The sequence below is a fragment of the Struthio camelus genome, chromosome 3, assembly GCF_040807025.1.
Source record: "Struthio camelus isolate bStrCam1 chromosome 3, bStrCam1.hap1, whole genome shotgun sequence".
Lineage (NCBI taxonomy): Eukaryota > Metazoa > Chordata > Aves > Struthioniformes > Struthionidae > Struthio > Struthio camelus.
Genome location: NC_090944.1, coordinates 57,668,940 through 57,695,522, shown reverse-complemented (window position 1 = coordinate 57,695,522; position 26,583 = coordinate 57,668,940). Strand labels below are relative to the sequence as shown.

General features: G+C 37.4%; 1 protein-coding gene across 10 annotated transcripts in view; it reads left to right on the top strand.

The window, feature by feature from the left end:
- Window positions 1-5,637: 5,637 nt before the first annotated feature.
- HACE1 (HECT domain and ankyrin repeat containing E3 ubiquitin protein ligase 1) overlaps window positions 5,638-26,583 on the top strand; it is a 63,042-nt gene continuing 42,096 nt past the window's right edge. For 5 of the 10 annotated variants that reach the window (XR_011140150.1, XR_011140149.1, XM_068937895.1 and 2 more), the window contains exons 1-10: window positions 5,646-5,835; window positions 9,544-9,598; window positions 10,838-10,927; window positions 12,822-12,926; window positions 15,571-15,646; window positions 15,903-16,034; window positions 16,482-16,564; window positions 18,892-18,988; window positions 23,039-23,140; window positions 26,115-26,221. Coding sequence is in view for 8 of the 10 variants with exons in the window: in XM_068937895.1 (XP_068793996.1) it covers window positions 5,760-5,835; window positions 9,544-9,598; window positions 10,838-10,927; window positions 12,822-12,926; window positions 15,571-15,646; window positions 15,903-16,034; window positions 16,482-16,564; window positions 18,892-18,988; window positions 23,039-23,140; window positions 26,115-26,221 (923 nt within the window). In the remaining 2 variants the exon portion in view is untranslated. Of the gene's footprint in view, window positions 5,836-9,543; window positions 9,599-10,837; window positions 10,996-12,821; window positions 12,927-15,570; window positions 15,647-15,902; window positions 16,035-16,481; window positions 16,565-18,891; window positions 18,989-23,038; window positions 23,141-26,114; window positions 26,222-26,583 lie in introns of all 10 variants that reach the window. The other 5 variants (XM_068937899.1, XM_068937898.1, XM_068937897.1 and 2 more) reach the window with 3 other exon arrangements.

Below are 26,583 nucleotides of genomic sequence, written 5' to 3'. Positions count from 1 at the left end.
AGGAAGTGTTTAATATGCATTGGAATTCACTTTGCACACTGGCCTCTGCAACATGTTTGTTTTAAGCTTGCTGACTGCTAACTTTATTTCCTAGTCACCTTCTCCACACTGTTTGAAATTTTACAAATCTTTATCATGTCCACTTGAGCCTTGTCTTTTCGTACAAGAGTCCTAGTCTTGTTTACATTATCTCACAGACAAGCCATTTCACATCATTGACTATTCTTCTTGCTCCTCTTTGTAACTTTTCAAGTTTTATTACCTCTTTTCTATGACAGGATGGCCAGATATATGCCCCAAATACTCAAAATGTGTTATTTTCTTTTTCTACTCTTAATTTCTTTCCCAATAATCCCTACAGCAGTCAAGTTTTCCATTTTACCTTCCTGTACTTTGTATTGCCTTCCTGGATGTTTACATTTTGAGATACTTCTCAAACTCTCTAGAAAATAGTGCTGATAGCCTGGCTTCTGAGAATCTGCTCAAATCTCAGGCTGTTACATCACACTCTTTTCTGTCCTTGGTTTTGTCATGGCCCAGGATGTGTTATAATTATCTGGGCCAGATGCTTGGAAACCTGGCTATACACAAACCTGCCCTTACAGTAAAGTATGGTGAGGTGATTCTGTAAATTAAAGCAAGATCTATTGTTTGTGTGTGTGCGCGTGTATGAATCCTGATAACATATCAGAAAGTTCACAGTAGAAAATAGACAATATACTAGAAAATGTAAGTAGGGTTGGTGAAAAAATAAGCTAATGAAAATTTCTTGGATCTCTGTATATATGAAATATCCCTAGTAGACATGGTCCAAGCATTAAAGTATGGGAGCTCAACTTGAAATGCTTCCTATGTATTACCCAGGGCACTTTAGGAAAACTAATAGATCTGAGGAAATTGCTCTGCCATCCTTTGATGCCAGTGTGAGCCCTGATGTATAGATTACATGTTCTAGCACAAGTCAGCACAACAGCATTATAATTAGTGCCTGTGTTCTGCTGTTAGCACTTCTCAAAGAAGTGAGACTGTACTGTGCTTTGCAATAATAAATGAGAACAGCTGTCGTTTCGACATTCTCCATGAAGCATTTCCAGGATGAGATAACCAAATCACTCAGTAATAAATCCAGGCAAAACTTGTAGCTTTCCAGTGCATTAGAGAATCCTTTTAACGTTCTAATCTTTGGTCATTAATTGAATTGGAGTAAACATTAAAAATAGTATCTGCAGCAATTAAGTTTGGTTCTCTTTTCTGCTTCAAGTATTCAGGCTTTCAAGAGATGCTCATCACACTTAAGAACTAAAACTGATACTCTTACAGACTTTGAATCCTGCATTGTGAATGCCTGTGACTGAGGTACCTGGAGAATACAGTGTAAGTTTAATCTTCATACTTAGCTCAGAAATTGTGAAATAATAGCTAATTTGCTTAGAGCAGACAGCCCTTTGTTGATTACTTCATCACATTTTAGAGGTCGATACACTATTGACACTTGATTTTCCTTATGGAGTGACTGCTAATATTGTATATAGTTCACATATTATTTTAATATAGAACTACAATATATGTTTTTTTTCTTTTCTGAGTTCTTCAAGTCTTAGATCCAGAGCCATTTCCAGTAACTCACTTTTTATTATCTCATAATCCTGAGCACTGGAGTCTTATAATATCTCTCTGAGGTGAGGAAAAATTTGTATCCTATTTTGTAAACACAGTGAGCAGCAGAGACCTTTGACCAAACTGAACCAGGAAGTCTTGCAGGTGAAGGGAAATAACCTCAGGTGCCCTCAAGTTCAGGTTAGTACCCACACCACTAAATCAGTATTCATCTCCCTGATTGAGTTTTGTGAAAACTGAGGATGGAACTGGCACTTGGTATAAATAATCCTGCTGAAAGCACAAAAGAATTTCACCTCAGATAAGAGGTCTCCTTGGACATTTTCACTCCAAAAGTCAAAACCAAAGTAAACATGTAAATATTTCCAGAACTAATAGCTAGTGAAAGAAATCATCTTAAACCATGAACAATTAATGTGTATTGGTATTCATATTACATGAAAATAGCGATTTTACGTGTTAAAGTTAAAAGTTAAAAAAGTTAAGAGTTAAAAACCAAGAGCTTTAAATATTGTCATTTACAGTAAAAACTAAGAAATCTTCTTCAATTGCCAATAAAAGAAAGGTTTGAGAGAACAGATAGCTTTGCAAGACTCTTGAAAGTTCAGATTCAGACATCAGGCCAATGGAGACAATGAATTCCAGCACTGAAAGCCTTCCACTGTATATTTCCCCTTAGCATTCCCCAGGTATTCTCATCTACTGACTTTTAGATGGAATACCTCAGCTGCTATCATTTACCATGGGAGATCAGGCTGTCATTTGGGTAGCCAGAAGCATTTTGAAGATCAGGCAGTGTTACTGTATGTTAGTTTTTTAAAGATATGTTGGCAGGATAGCAACCCCTTTTCCTAAGACTAAACCTCCATTTGATTTCTGTTCTTTTTTTCTCTTTATTAAAGGCTGTCTTCAGAATTTAAACAACTACTCCGGTTTTATCTGCTATCTATAAATCAAGACTGATCCCTAGGAAGCACAAAGTTCTCTCCGTCATCCTCACTGGTGCGTTAAATTCATAGTCTTGTCTGCGCAATCAACATCTCAATTACCTTTTAAAAAACATTGTGAAAAATACATTTGATGCAAGGACTGAAAACTATCTGATTTCTCAGAGTAGCCTGGAGTCTAGCCACCATGTCCGGTAGGTATTAGTTTGAGACAGGATCTTATTGACAGAGGACACTAATCTCTCTTTTCAATCTTTTTTGACAGATAAAAAAAGTAAACTGCATGTAGTTAGGTATTTTATATTCGACACACAGAACTAGAGATTTTAGTACATCTGATTGTTTCTAGTCTATTACAATATTCTATGGAGGCTAACCAGTCAAAACAGATACCTGAGTGATAAGTTATTAAATTTGCATTCAAATGACTGATTTTAGTGAGTGGGGTAAGTATATGCTATGCTAGCTGCCATCTCATTCATACATTAATGAGAAGATTTCATTTGTTAAGCTTACTAGCATTTTCGATATAGAAAATTTGCACGTCACTGACTCAAAAATGAGTGTACTTTTTCTACAATGCTGTGAATATTTAGAACATTTATTTTTGAAAAATGGAAAAGTTTTATGACATTTTCACAGCATTCCATCATCTTTTACTATAACGTTAAAACTCATTACGTAATTCTATTCTTCCTCAACATTGTATTTTCATTTAAAAAATCCTGCTCATATTTTTGACTTTTTTATGTAAATTGCTTATCTTTGTGATTCTTGTTTGAAATATATCAGTGTTATGGTGATGTAAGTGATAAATATTTAATATTTTCTACAGAATTTTAGAAAATATAGCTGGAAGGAACTCCAAGGTGGACATTACTCATCTCTTTGTCCTAAAGCAAGATGGATGGATCTACGCGATTTCTTTGATTTGCTCCTCTCATTCATTCTTAAAGCGCTAATGTTGGAAATTGCATAACTCCTCAACCAACCTATTCTATTACCACTACTATTAGGAAATGTTTTCCTAATATCACACCTAAATCTGAAACGACAAACAATCTGCAGTTAGGAGCTTCCTGAGGCAGATGGGTTTTATCTTCACAGTTGCCTTCCACGGATTTTCCTTCCATGAACTTCTTCAGTGTCACTATGTCGGTTTTTAGGAATCATCACATCATCTAGCAAGAACTGCACTAGCACTATCTCTTTTTGTTTGCTTTTGACACTAATTGCTACCAGATTTGTTCAGTGTCCTCTAGTACTACTGCTGGGAGACAGTGAACAATAGATACCTATTTACTGTTTCCAATTCCTATTTACTGTCTCCATGCCGCTCATGATTCTATTCGCTTCTACCATAATCTCCCGGTTGTTTCTTTTCCACATTTTCCACATTCTTAGTTATCACTCATATGGAAGCCATTCCATATCTTCAGTTATTCTTATTGTCCTTTCTGAACCTCTTCCAATTCTAGGGTCTCTCTTATCTAACTTATCATTTGAATTTTAATCCTTCCAGGTTGGAGTCATTGAAATATGTAACAAACATTTTTTATTCCATTATCTCAGTCATTAATGAAAACATTACACAGAATCAGACCAGGATAGATTCCTCTGATTCCCACAAAATACTTTCTTTCATTTGGAAGTAAAAGATTAACAATTTACTGGAGTACAATTATCCTACCATTTCTATCCTCTGACTTTGCATTATTTTCATGTAACCCCGTTGTCCTTGGCATGATAACATTAAATAAAACCTAAAGCATTATTAAGGCCAAAATACCTGACACTTAACACTTCTTCCTCATTTGACACTAAGTATTATTCTTTCAGAAAAATAAATTGAATTTAAGAGTTTGTTATTGACAAATCCCCGCTAGCAGCTGTTTCCTTGTTGACTTTTATGTTCCTTAGTACGTTCCAGCCAGTTCTTGACGCTTTTAGGGGGGAGTTCAGGACGCCTAGCTGATTTGAAAGCACAAATTCAAAAGCACCTAACTGATCTTTCCTTAGTCTCTTCTCAGAGTTTAACAATTTGTGCTTGGAATCAAGCATTTTGTCTGCTTTGTTGCAGTTGATAGTGATGACTGAAACAAACAAAAAAAAAAGACTTGAGAAATAATTTATGAGCATGTTCTTTGCTTCTCATGTGCTATTCTCTCTGTATAGTTGCTATTGTTAAATGCCGCTGCTTTTTTTTAGGTTACTGCTCCCGAATCTTCCTTCTCCTGGGTTTACTTTGAAAGTGCTAGTGAAGTCAACCATAATTTTCAACTTTGGTACCTGCTTGCTTCTTTACGTTCTTTACTGCTTCATGTTCAAAGCTCTGTATATTCTGCTGGTGAAAATGTGTTTCTCTCAGGCCTGGCGCCTGCCTGAGAAACGCGGCTGAACAGCTGTACCCTCAGGGCAGGGACCACAACCGAGCTGCCCATCCTGCATGTACGCATTTGCTAAACCACTACTACTCCCTGTACTTCTTGGGGAACCAAGGCCCCAGGGTAACACCGGAATGATTATGCTATGGAGCAGACTTCAACGGGCAAGCAGCTTTTACAAGGAGTGTAAAAAGCAGTTGTTGAAATATGAGTATTCCACAGGTTTGGATAATTTTTACTCCTTTTCCACCTTTCCTTGTTTTCCCCAGGGATAATGTGAGAGAGGGAAAAACCAAGTTGAAGTATGCCAGTCTCGGATTTCCGCAGATACTGCGGGTACGCCCGCAGGCAGGCTTCACGTCCCCGCAGGTCCCTCTCCCCGGGGACGGGACGGCGCCGGCCGTTGGGCGGCCATGGCCGGCACCAGCCGCCGGCCCTCCCGAGCCGCCACCGACTTCCCGCCGCGGCCGCTCCGCGGCGCGGGCACGGCCCCTCGGCTGCCCCCGGGGCACAGCGACCCCACACCGCTCCCTGAAGGCTTGAAAACGGGAATAAAACGCAGTGGGGTGACCGGAGCGCCTCCCTCCGTCTCCCCAAGGCGACTCGGCCACACAAGAACCCCGCGACGCCAGCGAGCGGCCTCCCGCCTCCGCCCCGCGCGCATGCGCGCTGCGGGCCGCCGCCGTGCCAGGCGTCCGAGCATGCGCAGAGGGGCCGGGGCCGGTGGCGGTGGCTCCGCGCCGCCACCGCCGCGATGGGCTGAGGGGGGAGGCGGTGGCGGGTCAGCGGCTCCGAGCTGGGCGCCCCAAGGATGGAGAGAGCCATGGAGCAGCTCAACCGGCTTACGAGGTCCCTGCGCCGCGCCCGCACCGTGGAGCTGCCGGACGGTAGGAGGAGGGCGGCCGGGTCTCATCGCCGCCCGCCTTCGGCCTCATGGCAGCGGGGTGCCGCGGCCTGGCCGGGCCGCGGGGTCGGGCCTGGCCCGCCGGGGCTGCGCGGGCCCTCGGGTCACCCCAGGGCCGGGGCTTGTCGGCCGCCTGAGCCCCCACCCCCACAACTGACTCAGGGGAATGGAAACCGGCTCCGCGGGACTTTATTTGTTTATTTAGTTTAACGATGATAACAACAACAGCAAACCTTTCTGCTTCTTCCTCCTCCTTTGCGTGGTGTCTCGCCGCAGGAGTTCACCCCAGTGCAGGGTTTTGTGCGCCGCTCTCCTGTGCGGAGTAACCCTGTTTACAGCTGTGACGCATCTGGTCTGAGATTAGTGGTCTGTGATAGTCGACCACTTTCTTTTTATCCGGCTTTAATACCTTAGTTTGATGCTTGGTAGACCACACGCTACGGATGATGATTTGTTTTTTTCTTTGTGGAATGCCGGATTTCATTTGAAAAGATGTTGTAAGTCACTGTTACCAGTAACAGTCTAAATCTTTTGTCTCTAAACTTCTCGTGGATGCTAGCAGCATTACCAGGGTCATGGGGTACTTAAAAGTATAGCTTCAGGCTCTTAAGAGAAATACTGTAATATTTTAACTAGATCCAGCTGTTGGGAAGGCTACCCTTGTAAAAGTTTTTGGAAATGCAAAGATTTTTGTTCTTCTGAGTGATGTGCTGTCATTCTACTCTCTTCAGGGATTTATTCGTACAGACAGGTCTTTGGCTGCACATCCCTCAACTTTCATTTCCAGTGTCAGAGGGAAAGGGAGAATATTCTATTTGCTTTGTAGTTTCTCTGTTTGAACTTTCCCCTACTGCTAGCTGTTGCTGAGGCAGAGCTGACCTTCAGCACCCTTTTCCTATCATCCCTAGTGAATAGTTTCAGCATCTGCTAGTGCTCATAGATTTCAAGAAAATGACAGAAAAGACTGAGGTGGGTACGCTCCTTCTGACAAGCCCTTGAATGACAGGAATGGAAACTGACCTAATACTGTTCGATATAAGCTCAAACTTGTAGGAATGTATAAATAGCACCAGTTCAGCTAATTGATTGTGTTAATTTGAGTCGTGCTTAATACAGCCTGTGCCGGGTGGAGAAGCTTTAAATTTACTCCAGTTCTAGTTTAGGCAAATTCATTCTGAATTTGAGTTAAGTTGTTTTTGCTTTGTCTGGTGCATTATTATCATACACTTCTCAGGTAATTTTGTCTGTGATAAGACAAGTACAAGCCCTCTACCCTTCTTAACAAATAATTCTTTTGTGCTGTAAGGTAGAGCCAATACTGCTTATTCTCTAAGAATTATATAAAACTTGTCAAAGCTAGACTGACATAAGGACTTCAGAAACTGAAATTCCAAATAACATTCCAAGAAAGCCTCTGTTCCATGGCTGTCTAACTTTGAATACATCTTAGCTCACTAGTTGTCTTCTTTCTTGACCTGGATTTTCTCCAGGCTGATGCAGGCCTGCCTCAGTATATGTCTTAAACTGTCCTTTATTAGCAGCTGATGCCTAGATAGGTTTGGGATCTAGCAATTTACTTCACATGTTTTGTGAGATGTCTGATTCTTAGCACTCCAGACATGTACTGGCAAGGTCTGCTTAGAAAATACTATCCCCACTCTAGTTTAATGGCATGCAGTTTGGTTTCTCGTGTGCTGCGTCTGGCCTCGTGAATTATGATTTTTTTTTTTCATATATCTGAATAGCTTTAATTGGAAAGATGGAGAATTCACTTCTGCTGTCTGTCCTTAATCTGTGAGTTATACTACTCTTGGGTAATGGAGAGGTCTGTTTGCACTTCCATATGCTGAAAAAGGGACTGAATCCAGACATTTAACTTCCTAATGGCTACAACACACGCACAGGGTATTATGTGGGTGCTCTTGGCACATCTTCCTTAACATTGTGATCTCTACTAAAATCAAGACAGTTTCTGTTATAAAATAAAATAATGTGTGCATCTTGTTAGGAGGGGATTCTGGTTGATGGATTTTAAGTGATTTTTTTTTAAGTACTCATGAGCCCCTGAGTCCAGGCCAGGGAATACACTGAACTGACCTTGCCAACAGGAAACAGTATTTGTTTTCTCATCGCTCTTCTGCAGGTATTTTTGGATGCTTAAGAACTCAGCACAAGTTTCTGGAATCTCCTGTTAGGTTCCAGTGCTAGGAAAACTAGGCTTTGCAGACCTAAGTTGTAGGATTTTAGGTCCTTGTGGGTTTTTTGTTTTGTTTAGGTATTCATGAGTTGAAATACAGAAATTATTTGTTATCTAACTTGTTTGCAAGTTCATTAGACGTATGATGCTTTTCTCCCCCCTTTGTCGTGTAGTTTTACTTTGAGTCAGTAGGAGTTTGTTTATGAAGGTACAAAAATAGGTACAAAAGCTCCTTAGTCCCAAATGTGTTAATTAGTTTTGTACAGATGGACTCCAGGAAACTGCATATGTTCCACAGTGTAGACTCTGTTAATAGAATGGCAAAGAGCTTAGTGTTGTAAATATACCGTAAGCTCCTTTTATGACCTGGCTATATTCAAATTTGACTATTATCTCTTTGTAAATCAGTATACTTGCACAATAGTTACATTTAATTAAGATCAATCTTAAGCATTTGAGTTAAGTGTGCTCATATATTTCAAGCTTTTTATTAATTTTTTTTCCCTTCTCTCTAGTAGGGCGTGGTTGTGAGAACACACAAGAATGTCATGCTCATATGTAATTGATGCTCTCAAGTTCTGATTTTTGTTTTAATTGGAGACCTTTCCTGCTAAGAGATCTGTGGAACAGAGCTCAAGCAAGAAGAATTTTTTTCATTTGCATGTATTGTGAACTAATCATGGATACATTTGGAAAAAAAGATTGAGTCTTTTCCACAAGTGACACCTTTACTTAGTATCTGTTTAATTTTATTTGGAACACATTTTTGCATGTGAATATGTTTTTTTTTTTGTTTTGTTTTTGCTAAGGCAGTCATATTCAAGTGGCCTGTGTTAGCGATGGACTGATGCTTACAGAGCTCTGCCATAAGGAATAAACTATAGCCTGTTCAAACTTTTGAACTTGCTGACAGTTAGTGACTCACTGCAACTTTGAAACTTAATTTCTTGTTGAGAGGCTTGTCTCTCTTCCATGTTCTACCTGGGTTGCTAGCAAGTGTGGTCCCTGCGAGTGTAAGTCAAAAATCAAGCTGAAAGAGTCTATGGAGATTGTGCTCCCAATGGCATACTTTGCTTCAAGCTAGAAAATATTGCCTAGCAGTTGCTGTGCATTAAAGCCTATCTTCTGTTTTATCAAGTTCATATTTTTTAAATAGTAGTGTTTTACCCCAGAAGAGCTATCAGTGATCAAATGGGCATGTGGTGTGCTTGTATATGCAGTGGAAGTACTTGACAGAGAGTATGTTAATTGAGTGCCAGTCTGTTTCCACCACTGATCGGCATCTTTATCTGTTCTGGCCTTTTCCCTTGCCTTCAAGCTTAGAATGTGAGAAGTGATGACTTTTTGTTTATAATGTCGTTGTAGATACCTAAAACCTATAATAATAATTTGTTGAACCGTAAGCACTTTTAAAGGTGAATAAGTTTTGCTAGATGAACTTATAATACATAAAAGATTACTTTAGGATAATGGAATAATTTAATTTCTGCACAGATAATGAAACTGCTGTCTATACGTTGATGCCAATGGTTATGGCTGACCAGCACAGGTGAGAGCTTTTTTTTTAAATTTCCTGTTTTTGTTTCTTTTTTTAAGGCCCTAAGAAACAGCATGTTTGTTAGAGCTGCAGCTACTAGAGCACTTTCAGGAGTTCTGTTGCTGAATTGCTGTGCAGGCTCATAGGGATATCTTCTAGCTGAAACTAGTCTATTTGTGCATCCCTGCATATTCTTTTCCAAGTACTCTTTTGGAGTTCAGTCTTAGAAATGTATTATTCTTATGCTTTAGACTGAAACTGGGAGATACTGTGTTGATGCACGTGGAGAAATTTGACCAAGGATAAGATAAAAAAATGTTACTTTTTAGCTGAGTTGTAGCTTCAAGTGTGTGTTTATTGATGATATAAAAGCTCTTAGTCTCATGTTACTGGCTAAGAAATATATAGAATAAGAATTGGACAATAAGATTGATAACATCTGGAATTCCCTGAATGAGCAGCTGTTTCTCTTCCCCAGTAATCCTCATAATCGTTTCTTGGGACCTGGGGGCTGTGTAGTGCCAATTAAGTGATGCTGTCTTCCACTGAGCTTTGTAGGCAAGCAGGTAGCACCTCCTGATAAAACTGTAAATTGCTTATATAGTCAGGATAAACAGCTGTTCTGCTACACAGTATCAGCAAGATACTGTGTACAATGGGTTTAAATTATGTGATCAGCTCATTACTGCAGGCTAAAATCACTGCCTCACTTACCGTCCGACCTATTTTGAGATGTTTTATCTTAACTAATGCCATGATTCATTAAGGCTTGAAGGATTCTATTTAAATTTCATTTCCTGTTATCATACATGTGTTTTCCTACATCATCATGATTTCATATGTCAGTCTTCCTTTTGAACTTTGCCTATGTTTAGGAAAGCTGCTGGATATCTGGATAGGGTGCCTGTGCTGAGATAAGGAAGAAAACAGGAATTTGCAGTTTTTCAAACCAAAGCTAATGATATGCTTGTTTTCCATATCTCTGAAGAAGTGACTTGGCCATCTGGTCTAGTTCTAACTAGTTTACATTTGAAACAGTTGCCCAGTGTCACGGTTTGTCTTTGTAAAAACCAGGAAGAAGTGAAGAGTAGAAGTACTGTTAATATGCACATGCTTAAAAGCTGCTGAATCTCTTGTCTGGAAGTTAGCTGGAGGAAAAAGAGGTGAAGTAAGAAATAGAGTGGGTTTTTGTACTATGTATTTTGTATATTTTGAACTATTTTTTAATGAAATTTATTTTTCTGTTTCAAGGTCTGTCTCAGAGCTGCTATCAAATTCAAAATTTGATGTAAATTATGCATTTGGACGTGTGAAGAGAAGTTTGCTTCATATTGCAGCAAAGTAAGACTTGTTTGAGTCCAGTCCAGAAGTTAACAATGAAAGTATTACCACAAATCTAAGGCACTAATGTAAGCTGGAAAACTCTGTAGTATCAGTTTAATTTTTTTTTTTTTACACTTTTTGTATTTTATTTGTTCACCCCTATCGAGAGGACGGATTGTACACGTGGTATCAAATGGCTTTCAAAACTCTACTGAGGGGAAGTCTTAGTGGATTTTTTTTTCTTTTTTCTCTGATAGTTCAATCTGACAGAAGTATAGCCACTACACGTATTCTTAGTAGCTGACTTACCCATGCTTTTCTAGATTGAGAGAAGCCTTGTTTGCCACACCAGGTGCTGCCTGTCTTTTGAAGTATTTTGACATGCTATTTTCAGTGGGGAGCATTTGGACACTCATTGAGAAGCAGCTGTCCCAAATTACTTCCTGTGCTTGTAACTGAATTGGAGAAAACTTGAGTCGTTCACTTCTAGTAATATTTTTGTGCCCTGAATAAAGGACTTGGCTGGAAATTTCAAATGCATCACCTGGTTATTACCATTTGATAACTGAAATCATATGAATATGTATGTATTCATATAGCTGTTCTATGGGATAAATCTACATTTCCAAGAAACAATCTGATTAACGTTTTTTATAGGAATAAACCAAACAATTTTTAAAATGGCTTTGCAGAATACTGGCTTTAAAACTAAGGAATAAGTGCTCTATATTTGAGTCCTATTCTAAATGTCCTGGAAGTTCTTGCGTTGAAACTCTCTGTAAAAGAAAATTAGGAGGAGTGTTTTGAAGGTGTATATATACTTTTTGCAGTAGCATGTGTTTGGGTACAATCAAGGCAGAACTTCCAGGTTTTTTAAGCAGTCCATTTTAGGAATATCTTTTTCCTGAACATTACATCTCTGAGATGTATGCATTACATATTCTTCTTCTGTTAAGTAGATTTTAAGCTAATTTTAGCTTATATCTGATTAAAAGCTTCTTTGAAATGCTGTCATCCTGTTGATCACAGGAAACGATTTAAGAAACTGTGTCTTCTGTTTTTATTTTTGTAAATGGAACTGATTTTTGTTACTTTTAGTTTGTGGATGCTCTTATATCTTGACTGTCTATTGGGTATCTCATGAAGATGCTGTTTTTGCAAGTCATTTATCATACAGCTAGGCTCTATTTTTTGGGGTTGTGAGTAGTTCCGTCATTGAGACAGGTAATAATGGATAAGCCAGTCAGGAGGAATGCAAAAATACTACAAGTTTATCCTCTTACTTAGCTCCCTCTCCTTGACAGTTGAGGAGTAAGATAAACATAAAGCAAAGTTGCTGTATGATAGGCGACACTGGTTATCTGGAAGAGCTGTTCTATTATGAAAAGTAAGAAGAAGATAAATACAGATTCAAAACAAAGAAGTAACTGTATGAGTTTTAGAATTCTTCTATTATTTAAGCTTTCAAATGTAAATTCGAGAAACTGTAATGTAACAAAAATGATACTAGAGTTGTTATTTAGTGAACATTTGAGTGCTGTGAATAGAATAAGGCTGAAGGAGGCAAGAGGCTGTAAATAAAACATTGAGGGAAAAGGACTTTATAAGCAGTTTTCAGTTTAAATGGTTAACAGTTTTAAAGGTTTCTTGTTGGTTTTGAAGTCACTAAAATCTCGTAGGAGGCTAATACCTGTTCATTAGTAAGAACTGATCGTAACTTGTATTGCATTTAAATGTCTTTCCTTTAGTTTTGTGTAACTTGAAATATGAGGGTGTGAAAACAGTTCGTGTTAACATCCTTTTGTGCTGAATGTCATATGTACTCAGTACTGCTGTTGTATGCACATCCATAATAGACTTGGTTTCTAAATATCTTGGTTATACTTTTTTTCCCTTCCTTATCTGTTCTCAGTTGTGGATCAGTTGAATGCCTTGTTCTATTGTTAAAAAAAGGAGCAAATCCAAACTATCAGGACATTTCAGGATGCACACCTCTTCATTTAGCAGCAAGAAACGGGTAAGAAAGTTTTTTGTTCTTTGTTGTCAAAAGGTGTACATCATGCACTTGAGCTGATATGTTCTCTAATATTTTTATATAGGTTAAATAAAATACTTTGTTTTTTCACTTTTGAAAAGTGGCATGTTTACAGTCAACTTGGAGGTTGAAGTTCTTATTTTAAATATTCAAAAAAAATTTATATATGAACAGGTGCGTCTGAAGTGGCAATTATTATAATCACTTAAATATTTTCTGTTAACCAACAGCTGGGTGGTTGAGGATGTTTGATTTCATGATTAACACGATGATCCTTATTTCCAACAAAGAGTGAATTTACCTTCCAGCTAATTAAGAAAGAAAACATTTAGAAGAGGAAACTGAAAGGGTTTTTGCTGTTCAGATGGTTATTCAGAAAATATTTCCAAGGAAACTTTTCCTGCAGGGAGAGGAATATAAAATTTGCATGCATAGTATTAAGAGAGCAAAAAAACCCCCAAAAGCGGTGAGTTAATGTTTGAATGAAGAATTTTACAGTAAAAATGCTTTAGTTTCTCTTTTGTATTTGTTGTCTCTTTGTTTCAAGTTTTAGAGGCTCCTGTGAGATTTCTTCAAGTTTGTAGGAGAAGAACATGTTACATAAATTGGGGTAACGAGTGCCAGATGTTAGTGTGTAGGACAGTCCAGTACAAAAGAACTAAACTTGAAAGTGCAGAAAAAACATCACTGTATACCATATATATCGATAGATAGATAGAAGACTGTGAGATGGATATATATGCAATATTTTCCAGTTGGAAGGTGGTCTTCAACATTATCCGCAGTACAGGGGATGATTGTGGGACTAGATTATGTTTCTTTTTTAAAAAGGTTGTAATATTATTTAGTGACTTAAACAAAATTCACACGAAACTAATCTGTACTGCTCAGCTCCGTTTGTCCCATCCATCATCTAGTTTCTGCCTTTGTAGGCTATTCCTGATTTGGACTGTTACCTGTACGTGTTTCTTGCGTTTAGATTACTGCTTCCCACTTGCCATAGGGCTACTTCTGGAAAGCCCTTGCATTGTTATTCCTGAGAAGACTTTGTGAATTGAAGTGAAATAGGAGAGAGGTGGAAGTATAACTATTCAGTCTCTCTCAACATTTTAGTTGCATGCATAATTAAAAAAATTAAAAAAGCAATGTCACTTGAGAGATTATTACTTTTGACAAATAATAGAATGGGAATGGAAATCTCCTGTTAGAAATATGCTTAATGTGGCATAGTTCAGCTTTAGTAGCTTAGGTCATACTTGAAGTAATTTGCAGCAGGGATATACTCTAGGAGCAAAAGTGTTTGAAGTTGAGCAGCTTGTCAGTTGAAGCAACTCTTATGTTTTTTGTTATAAATTAACTGTGTAACTGGTCATGTCTGAAAAAAGAAAATGTTTAAGAATAAAACATTTTTCAGGGGAGGTGATACTGCAGTTACTATGGGAAGTGTTTTTAATGGCATTCAGACGTTTAAGATGACTTCACTATTCTTTCTAGTTGTTCTCTAAGACAAATACCAGCTTCTTGTTTTGGCTTATCGAATAATTTTTTCTCCTCTTCTTGTGAGAAGACAGTTTTAGCTTGGATAAACTGGATAATTTTTATTTTGAAAGTAAAGTTTCACAACGTTAAAAATAAACCAGGTTCCAACTCTGAAGCTAGTAATGGCTTTTTGCTTCCCATCATTACTTAATTTTCTGAAAATCTGTTTGACGCATGAAATTTCTTACCAGTAAAAGCTGGCAAAACTACCAAGTCTTTATAAAAAGAAAAAAAATTTAAGATCTTATTTCTCAAACTGTAGTATGTGGAAAAGCACAGCTGTTAATGGTACTATTGTATTTTTCATTTTAGACCATGTGTATGTTACGGTAACTGAATTATAGTAGGGCCAATACTTCAAGCAAGGAAGAGGAGGTATTTAGTGGCTGTTAGGTACGTGCAAAGAGTATCTGTAGGAGAAGGGAGAAAGACCCAGTGGTACATGATCAAACACAGAAATTCACATACAGGAGACAAGACGGGAAGTATGAGAAAGGTCTGAAAGAGGCACTAGATAAAAAGTAAGAATCAACTCTTTAAGGTAAAGCATGTACAGCACTAGAGAGCATTAAAAGACCAGCAAAGTACGAAATAGGAAAAACACCCCTACTTTTATGCCTTAAGGCAGTTGTAGTTGCCAAAGAGTTACTTGTTGTAACACTAAGTGTCTCATTAAATATTAGGGTAGTGGTATAGTAAAGATATGTTCACTGAAGTGTACCGATGGTGAACTTTATGGATTTCTCTTGTGAGAACTCTGACTTCTTGTCTTCCTTGTGTAGTTCATGCTCAACTGAAACTGTTAGAGTGAAGTAGTTAAGTACTTCTACGTTCTCCACAAAACCATTCAGCTGCACAATTATGATTTCCCTCTACTTAATGTCATATGCTACACTTGCACTGTATGAGTCTCCAGTGCTATTGATGATTATTTGTCTTTTTTAGATGCTCAGTACTGTACTCCTTATAAAGTAAATCTATCGGCCATGGTTTCATGGGATGAATTAGTGTGACGGGAGCTTGAAGATACTTGGTCTCTGTAAATCATTTTGCATGACTGGGATTTAGGGTATTCTTTTCTTTATAGCCAGAAGAAATGTATGAGCAAGCTGTTGGAATACAGTGCAGATGTCAACATTTGTAATAATGAAGGCTTGACTGCAGTAAGTACTTTTAATTCTGGTGGTGCTCTTAAAATGAATGCAGAATTTGAAGACTGGTTTCTTAAGCCTCTTCTATCTTACGTTTATCTAAAGAAAACTGCTGTATGTCTGATGCCCTTAAGAATCAAGAGGTGTGATCTTATTAAAAACTTTTCTTTGTGAAAATGTTGACAATAGTACAGTCAGATTTAAAATTGTATTTATGAAATGCTAATATAATTGTTAAAGGAAACATATATGATTGTTTTGTACTTAGATTCATTGGCTGGCTGTCAATGGACGAACAGAATTGCTTCATGATCTTGTACAACACGTCAGTAATGTAGATGTTGAAGATGCAATGGGACAGACAGCGCTTCATGTAGCTTGTCAAAATGGCCACAAGACAGTAAGTTTCTAAACTTTATTAACACGTGTCCGAGTTGCTAGGAATTGGATGCTACTTTAGTTTTTTGTTTGTTCTTGGGTTTTTTTTTTTTTTTTTTTTGCCGTTCAGTCTAGTCATGCCCATTATAATGTTTAGAAATGTGAAGAATTCTGTTGTTTGGCTTAGTAAGTTATATGGATTGCATGCACTTCTGTGGGAATAATTAATTCCAGGCATATTTGGGATTAGCTGAAGTTCTCTAAAAGGCATCATTATTAAAACGGGAAATTGTAAGAAAGCTTTATGAGCAATGACAGCCATGATTCTCCATTTAGTGTTTAGGAGTTCGTTACTGGAAATTAAATCCTTGAGTATAGTTGAGAGATGCATGACACTAAATAATTGCAAGCCAAGAGATGTTTCTGTTGATGTTGTTCTAATGCTGGCATTTTCTTCTATTCCGAAAAGACAGTGCAGTGTTTGCTAGACAGCGGTGCAGATATTAACAGGCCCAATGTGTCAGGAGCAACTCCACTCTATTTCGCTTGCAGGTATAGTATTCCTGACTTCTGAATCCTGGGTAAAAATGAAGTGGAGTATTTTGGGAATACACAGGTGCAATAACGGAATTAATAGAAAGCATAAAAAGGAGGAAACATAAAAGCTGATTTGTATTTAATCTTTCTTCATGTTTGAATGTAGTTTGATGTTTTATCTATATGCTTATCTTAGTACTGCAGGCTGATATACCTGTTTCTGACAGACTTTTTAAATACATAGCTGTGCATGTTTTAGCGTGAGTCATAAATCAGACTACTGAACCTTTCTCTGAAAAAATGAGATCTACCAACCTAGGCTATTTTAAGCAGTATTTTTCTCTTTTTCTCTGGCTATTTAAAATCAGTGAATTGTTAAGATAAGAATTTGACAAGCTTTTTGTACTGGGTCCAAAGTCTTTGCAAGCAGTTCTCAGAGATTGTTAAGCAATGATAACCCTTCTGCCTCTTCCTTCATAGGCCATTCATAAATACAAGTCTGCCAGGCATTTTTAAGATACCATCTGAATTAGTTTCCCTCTCTTTCTCTTTCTCTCTCTCTCTTTTTTTTTTTTTTTTTGGGGGGGGGCAGGGGAAGACCCTATATGTATATTGAAAAGTAGGAGTAGTTAGGCTAATGATTGTTACATTCATCAATTTATAAAACCAAAATTTTCATAAGGTAAGTTTGACTATTTTTTAATGTACATTATGTCATTATAGTGTATATATATGTGCCTTAAAGATGTGATGTTGGCCTGAAATTATATTGTCACTGGTCAGTTCTGGTTTCTTCATTGTTTAGTTTCATTTCAAAACTAATCACATATGATTAATGTCTTGTTTTAATTGGAGCCTTTCAGCTATTTGTTAGAACATTTACAATTCTGTAATCCCTGTGCTTTGGTTACAGGTTAAATAGTTCACCTATGATTAAACACTAATATAAACAAAGGGAGAAATGGACTGACCTGGTGGCCTGCCAAGGGTTATGTTGTGGGAGCCCTGGTCTCTGGAGCTCTTGGCAGTTTAAGAGAGGGAGAGTAGAGAATAAATGGCTGCTAGCTAATTGAATGCCTGCGTGCTTAACGTAGGGATGGGTATTGGCACCCTTTCTAGAAGAAGCAAGTGACTTGCTTCAGCTCAGAGTTTTTTGTGAGAAAGGAGTGTACTGCAGGTACAACATTACTGTTCTTTTAGAAATGAACATTTGGAGCAATTGAGCAATTGTGGAAGGGTGGAATTAATGGGGTGTGCAGTGGAAGTAAACACCTGTTATTGTCAGAGGTGCTGATTAATGCCACAGAGAAAGCAAGATTGCGTAGGTCCCTGATGGAAGCGTGTGGTAGCAGTGGCTGGTGATTGCTGGAGAAAGGGCACCAGTGCTCAGGGTCTGGCTTTGAAACCCCTGTTCTTCGGGGTGTTACTGTGCACTTACTCTGGAGGTTTACACTGAAGAGGCGCTTTAGAAGGCTATTAATCTTAGCTCGTACCAGCTTCTAGTAGCTGACCCCAAGTGTTTGTTGAGGCAAAGTCTAGTACGTTAGGTTAATCTACTGGTTTTCTGGCCTGGAAGGACATGAACAAAGAGAACTCAGTCAGGAACTGTTGAGCCCGATGAAGATACCTCTTGCCCCTCAGCTGTTAATTGTTGCCTTTCCTTTGCCTCCTACTTTATGATCTAAAACACAGCTCTAAAGCTTGTAGCTTGTACACCCTTTACATTTAAAGGCTAGGCAAAACATTAAAATGTACTGATTTAAAAAAGAAATTAGTGTAATAGATCACTCTCTGCTACATCTCTTGTGCAAAAGATTGATACTTTATAAATTAAAAATTTTTTAAATCTCTTTCTGGTAGTTAAAGCAAAATTAGTGTGTTTTTTTTTTTTTTTTTTTTTTTTTTTGCAAAGATTGTGTCAAAATCCGGTAAGAGTAAGCAAAAAACTCATTTGGTAAAGATAACTTGCCCTGTGAAGTAAGTTAGGATGTAGATTTATAAGGAGCTCTTTTTGTGCCGAAAGTGCAGCTCATACGGATTTATGAGGCTAGACAAAGATTGATTGTTTCTGAATGGTGAGGGCCACTCTGGTTTCATAAATGGGCCATATCTGGACAGTGTTACTCTATGCTTCTGCAGTGACCTTGAAGTGTAGTGGAGGGAATATAAGTGACATTATCTTCTGCTTAGTTAGACATGCTTCTGCTTAGTTTCCTACCATGCAGCTATTTATGTTTTCTCTTACCTTATTTTATTTTTGTTAATTGGATGAAGTAGAAACAGATTTATCACTCATGGATGAAGTGCTGTATTAACTCTCTCTCTTCGCTTGTTTTTAATAGTCATGGTCAGAGAGACACAGCACAAATCCTTTTGATGAGAGGAGCCAAGTATTTACCAGACAAAAATGGCATTACTCCATTGGATCTCTGTGTACAGGTATTGAGTTAGCAATGTTTTTTTTTTTTTTTCCTGAGAACTTCTCTCTGTTAATACAATATCAACTGATTAATATTGTCTTTTTAATTGGAAGGCCTATGAAAGATGATAGTCCTTTTGCAAAACAGAATTGCAAAAATAAATTTCATCCTTTAAGTCAGTGGTACCCAGTTTGTACCCATTGCAAAAGTCTTTAACGAGATCTCATTAAGGTCTTTAAAGACTTTGCAAAATTAGAGAAACAAACAGTTTGCAGAATTATATTAGACTAGAAAGTGTGGGAATCCTTTGTCTGATGGTAAAAAGCTCTGCTTAGGTGTTTATGTGCTTAACTTTTAAAAAGTAAGAGGTGAAGACATTCAGAAAGGAGTGATTTTTATTACCTTAACTAATATATTTTCTTCTCTCTTAAAGAAGTGTTATTAATAAAAACAAACAAAAAACCTTGGATGCTGCTGGCTGTCCTACTTTTCAAAGGTATTCCAAATGCTATATCTGGATGATGAATTTTGAAGAACAAAGCTCTGAAGTCTTACTCATTCTCAACTGCTGTATAAAACACAGTCTTTCTAGTTTGATGCAAAATGTTGCTTGTAGTGCTTGCTAGTGTGTCTTTCCTTGATTTGTGAATACCTATATATTTTCCAAAAGGGTGAATTTTAAGGTGAATAGGTAAATAATATATAATGCGCTAACAGATTAAAATATTCTCAAGTTACTTAAATCGTGAAGATTCCTCATTTTCCTTAGGACCTGTAGTTGAAATAGCTATGCGTATCTGGTAGTGACTGCTGTATTCAGTACATTCGAGATATTTTTGGAATATTTAATTCTGAAAACTTTATTTCGTGGACTGTCTGTGAAAGGTCTTGATCAAGTTAGGTTACTGACAGCATTCTTTTTTGAATATGAGAAATCTTAATAAATCCTCAGCTCCTGTCTCTATTTTATGGCTTTTTTTTTTTTTTTTTAACTTTTGACCTGTTCCTAGAAAAATAAGGATAGTGCATCTTAGTAGAAATATAACAATTTTGAATTTATTTCAAGTCTTGATTGCACTACAAGGTGTCACATTCCAAAATTCATGCTAATGTTAATTAGTTTGTGTCTGGTTCTCTGCAAATGCAATAAGGTTGGTGCTGGCTAACAAATGAACTAGCTATTTTGATTTCCAGCGTAGCAGGCAGAAAAAAGTGATGTATGATTTTGGAAGTGTGTAAATATGCCATAAAAAATTCATGTAGCAACAGGAGAGAATCTTAAGCATGTTACTGTCTTAGGGTCACTTTAAATAGAATGCCTGGAAGAATTAGAGGTACAAGATTTTGAATTTAGCACTAAACGGGTCTTTGTGTTTTTCAACATACTTTCATGTTTTATTAGCAAAACTGTATATATTCACAAATTCATTTCTAATGCTAATTTTTAATAAGCATTTCTGACTCCTCCAACTAGACAGATTCCCTGGTTGCTTTGATGGAGTAACTAATCTTTCCATGGATTTTACTTATGTATATTGATCTTTATTTTTTTTATGCTTCTTTTCTTCTTATGAAAGATTTTGAGTGTCCAGCTGATATGTTGCCTCTGTAAAAGGATTCTGCCGAAATTCCATTGCAAAAATCTGAGATCCCTTCAAAACCTTGGTGTGGAATATTTCCTTCACATATGAGAACGTCCTAACAGTGACCCTCTTATTTCTGCAATGAAGACCTGTTTCTAGTGTTTGCAGGAATCGGAGTATATTTAAGTGTTCTTTTACAGGAAGCCTGTGCCAGTGCCACTTAAATGGAATCCCAGTTAGTGATTTAGAGGATTTTGACAATGATATTTCATATGAGAATACTGAAGCAAGAATCCTTCATGTTGCAAAATGTGCTTTTTTCCTTATTATGAAAACCTGTTTTCCTGTTCTAATGCTCATTTGCCTGTTGTTCTTTTGAATTATATCTTTGCCATATTAGGTATGCAGGAGAGTGCGTGCATCTTTAGTGTGTGTCAGTAAGGGACATGTTCTCATTTGTGAGGGGGAGGGTAAAAAAAGAGGAAAGAATCATAAGCAATCTCAGAAGAACTCATAAGTTCTTCTCTTAACTCAGTTTTCTTAGCTATTTGCGCTAGACTTAAATTCTTGGGTGATTAATTGCTTGTTGATTGTGGGTTTTCGTACGTCTTTGTTTTCAAGGCTTAAGAATTCTGTCATTACTTTGTTTGTTTGTTTAGTCTTCTGTAAAAATCTAGTGTGAGAGTCAACTGTAAGTATATCTGATACCGTATTCCCCTTGCAAAAGTAGTACATGCAGGAAAGAGATAGGAAGTGTGTAAATCATTTAAGGGAAAGATCCCCAAAGTGTAACTTGGACAGAGCTATACCTGATGAATCGGCAAAGCATCTTCTGAACCAGAACTTCTGAGTCATAGATCCAATTATGCTTTATCTTAAGGTGATCATTTTCTAATGAGGAAGTGGTCTATGAAAAATGGTGAGGTTTGCTTAAGAGAAGATTCATCGCTCCCACCTTCTGTAACCCAAAGCTTTAAAAGTGTCATAAGACATCAAAAATAAATGAAGCATACTGAACGTGTCCAGAAACTGCTCACAAGTGCCATGTCACTATATTATCTCCCTATTTTCTCCACTATGAAGTTCAGAGAGAGATTTTTGCTTCATTATGTTAGAATGGCTTATCGTTACCATTAAAAGCACGTGAAGCCTCTTCAATTTTGAGGTTCCTTAGAGCCGTAGACCTGTAAGAATGTATAGCCGTGGGTATTTAATACTATTCTTGCTTTGTTTTGACTGGATTTTCAAATGTCTGCTTCCGTCTCTGTTTTTACAATTCCTGACTGGCTAAAAGATGGGCACCACTCTCCACATCCAAATTCTACTGTGTGTGTGGGTGGGGTTTTTTGGGTTGGGGGGGGGAGGATATGAGTAGTGGCACCTGGTGTTTGCTGTTTCGTAGTGGTGATACTGCCTTTGAGATCATATAATCAAGACAAGCTTGTGATACGAAGCAAAAAAGCAGAAAAACAAATAATTTCTTTCATTTTAGGTCATTTTACTTCCAGGCTTGTTTTTCAGTGTAGGTGTATGTTTTTGGCAGATTGAAATTGTAGATTCATATACTTCTTGCCAACCTGGTATAGCCGCAGGTTTGGAGAGCTGACTTAACGTTCATTCTTGTGAATTCTGAATTGTTCTAATAGTTAGGTCCTTGGCACCAGGAACACCTTAATTAATCTACTGTCGTTCAAGGAATTATAACCATGGTGCAAACAGAAAGGAACTTCTACAGTTGCAACATTTAATAAATTACATAGTCATCATTTTTTCCAGTGTTGAATTTTATGTTTGCATTCAAATGTTGGGTGCCTCTTTCAAAATGCAACTATGTTGAATAAGATTTGATACAAATAAGCCACAAATTCAAATTCTCTTTTTTCCAAAAAAATCCAACATTTTTCCCACAAGTTAGTCTGGGAAGTTAGTCTGAGCTGTTGATTGAGGAGCATGTGTGGAATAATACTTGTTTAATAATTTTAATGTTAGATAACGCTTTAATGGGTTTATCCAATTTCTGCCTTTAACAAGTCAGATTTATGCCTTATGAACATTTGGAAAAATCCTTGTTTTGAAGGATTAGCTTCCGGACGTAGTTGACTGGACTGTTGTCATCCATCAACAATAGGAGGAGCAAAGTGTTGTAACGTTCTTAATTTCTGGTGAATTGTCAGGGGAAATGTTGTTCCGGTGTAATATAACTGTGGCTTTTTAAAATTTCATAAAGGAGGACAAAGAGGGTGGATATATATGAGCTGATATACTGAAATAATTTGATTAACAGTCTGTCTTTTCCCAGACATTGTGTGATATCTAGCTTTGACACTGTATTGAATTTCAGTTTATTTTAGGATTAAATTTTTGCATTCAACATTTTTTTAAGCTATCTATATTTCTCAGTAGGTTTTAACACCTACAATATTATAAAACCCAAATTCTCATATTTATTTTAATTAAAAATGTTTTTTGGAACTATTTCTTTTTAGGGTGGGTATGGAGAGACTTGCGAAGTCTTAATACAGTACCATCCTCGACTTTTCCAGACGATAATTCAAATGACACAGAATGAAGATCTAAGGGAAAATATGGTAATACAATATTGTGTGTTGCATAGCTACAAATCTATCTGTGTTGTGGAGGTCCGATTGTTTAATATTGGATGTTCTGATTAAAAGACTCTATCAATACCACAACAGCTAACTACTATGCACTGTTTTTTTCCCATGGAGGATTTACAGTCTTAACTTAGCTTTAAACAAGAATTTGGGATTAAATGTAGAATCCATTTAATGTAGTGTTCTAACTTTTTGTACTTGGCAAAGTGATCTAGACAGTGTGAGAACTGAAAGGATAGGTCTTTTGTAAGCTCTAATAAAAATGGTGCTGGTAGAGCATTCTAAATCCACAATTATTTTGTGTAATTGGGCATGTTTTCCTTAACTTAGTCGTTGCCTGCCAATACCTGTTCTAGGATGTGTCTCTCAGCTTGAATCATCTAGAATGAAAGGAACGTTTGGAGTGAGCACTCATCCTTATGAAGCTGACATGTAAAATTAGTGTAAAAAATTGCAACCAAGTTTCTTTCTTTAGCAATAGTTTTATCTATGACAATAATAAACTATCCTTTCTCAGTGGTTCTTCTTTACCTTGTTTATTTTATTGTTGATGGGTTAGTGCAACCTAAAGGAAGGTAAAAGAATACTTGTTTCTTCATTGTTTAGGGGGAAGGAAGCATGGGATACTTTTTCCTCCCTTCCAAATCCAATTACTTAATATTTTGCTTACTTGAAAATAGCTGCAAATAATTGTACAGACTCTAGATTTAAAAAAAAAAAAAAATTCTATGTGTAGTATTGTGCAGTAAGGTGCTGGCTGCCACTTTACTGAACTTGAATTGCCAGATTTCTGAAGTTTGTGGTGTTTTCCATAGACCTATTGCTTACATTACAAGACCAAGGACTCACAGGTGTGTATAGAAACAGTGTTTACATTTCTGAGGCTGGGTTGACTTTTACAAGGTAAGATGATGGAGAGGTGAGAATTCTCAAAGTATATGTTAGAAGAACGAGGGGATGGTGCAGATGATTTCAAGTAAAAGGGAAGGTTAAAGAACTGAAACCACAGAACAAAAAAGTTCCTCTAAAGAAAGGTAAACGAGAAAGCATACTATTGTAGAAGACTATAATGAAAAAAAATTTTTCTGTCTGTGACTACTGGTGGAGGTATACGTAGAAAAAAGATCGGATATAGCTATGGTTCACTGTTAAAATGGAAGAATATTTTAAGTATGGTTCTTTTATGGCTTATTCTGAGGTGTTCTGCCCAGAGTCTTGCTAAAGACCAGTTCATTTTATATGAAGGTAATGACAGGAGACTGAATGTGCGTTGGAAATCAGGACTCAAATCTTAAATTTTCTTGAAAGACTAAAAATATTATCAACACACTGCTGGCAGAAAGGATGGATTTCACTGAGGACAAGTACAGGGCTCCTGTGTTTAGATAGGAGTAATAAATGTACAAATACAATATGAGAAGCTGCTGCCTATGGAGCAGTTCTGTAGAAAAGGTTCTGAAGTTCATTATGCAAATTGAACATGATTTTGAGATGGTAAATGAGAAAGAAGAAAGGAATTTCTGTTGCCTGTAAGACACATGAAGCAATCTTTGTGTTCAGTCATCACTGGCTATCTTAGCTGAAATACTGCGTCCATCTTTGGAGACTATGTTCAAAGGTAGATGAAGATCAATTGGACAGGTGCTGAAGAGATTAATCAGAATTGTAAATGCAGAAAACACGGACTCTGTGAAAACACTAGAACTGAAGTTACTTGGCTTATAGGAGGTTAGGGTAGGAGGAAGCTTGCCGATCATCTTAAATATGTGAAAGGCTACTCAAAGGAGCAAAGAAATAATATTTTACAACAAATAAGACAAAGGAATGGCCATGGACATTTGTAGCTAGAGATTCAACTTATCCATGAGAAGAGCTCCAAAACAGTTAAGGAGAGTGAAGTATTAGAAGAGATCAAATGCTAAAGCTACAAAGCCTGCAGAGTTGAAGAGCTCTAAAAACAAGCCAAACAAGTTAGACGCGCTAGTCTGGGACACAGATACAATTGTTCCTGTCTTGGGGCAGAGTGTTGGACTAGATGCCCTCATGAGCTTCCTTTTGATCCCGCTTCTCAGTAATGTTATGAGAAGGATTACTGAGCTTTCTGAAAATGAGTGAGATACGGGAGGAAACGGTACGGATGCATGAAGAGCAGTGTCACTGAAGAGTTAATTTATCTGCAAAAAACTGCTTAGGCCAGAGAAAAGTGTAGAACAAAGGAACTGAAGACAGCAGTGTCTGGGCATTGGCAGCACTTAGTCTTTGTGAGCTGAATGATGGTGTGAGCAAGAAAAAGGGCAAATTAGAGAGTAATTATAAGGAACTGTTGATTAGCGGGATATGACTTTTTCCCCGAGAGGGGAAGGTATTCAGTGTTCTGAGCAAGAATGAAGGTAGCAGAAGCAAACTCTAGAATGCAAGGTTCATCTATACTATGTCATAAACTATCAGAGGAGTGAACTGGGCATCTATACTATGTCATAAACTATCAGAGGAGTGAACTGGGCATCTATACTATGTCATAAACTAGCAGAGGAGTGAACTGGGGAGACCAGTAGATGGTAGAATTATGAAACTTGAAAGAAGTATACTCTTAGCTTTGAGAATTTGAAAATGTATTCCATTTATTTTTCAGGTGAAAATAAATTGAATAAATTATAAGTTGTACAAACTAACACTATATGGCTAAGTATATAGCATTCTTAGCACTCATACAGTAATTATATCCTACAGTGCATAAACTGACTGTAAAATGTATACGTTTTCTATAAGCTTCTGTTTGCAAGATGTAATCAAATGTTATCGTAGGTTAGACTGGATGTTGAATAATAGAGAAGTGTGCGTTAACATTTCAAAAAGTTACAGCTCGATTGAATGCTAATGTTCTAAATCAAATTATGGTCTAACGCTGCCCTGACGTTATGCAATTTCTTTTGTTTTAATGTACTAGTTACGGCAAGTTCTGGAACACTTGTCTCAGCAGAGTGAAAGCCAGTATCTTAAAATCCTAACAAGTCTTGCTGAAGTTGCTACAACAAATGGTCACAAACTGCTGAGGTAAGTGTCAGAGGATCATAAGCAGGTTGCTAACCTGCCTAATAGTTGGTGCCACTTAATAGCATTAAGAACCTAAACCATCTGTTGCTGGCTGCATGCTGGAGTAAATGGTTCTCAGTCTGATTCTGTATGACAGTGCCTTTTTAGATAACTATCTTCACAAGGATTTCAGGAGAGAAAGTTGGTGTCCTCCTCCTGTAGCAGCTGGCAAGTAGAAGCTTGGGTTGTGGGGAAAGAAAAATGTCTTCTGTTTATTTGAAATGACTATGTCAGCTCTAGGAAGGGAAGCTTTTTAGCAATTGTCATTCTTTAATTTTTCCTTCCTTTCTTCCTTTTTCTTCTGTTCCACATCTTTACTTTCT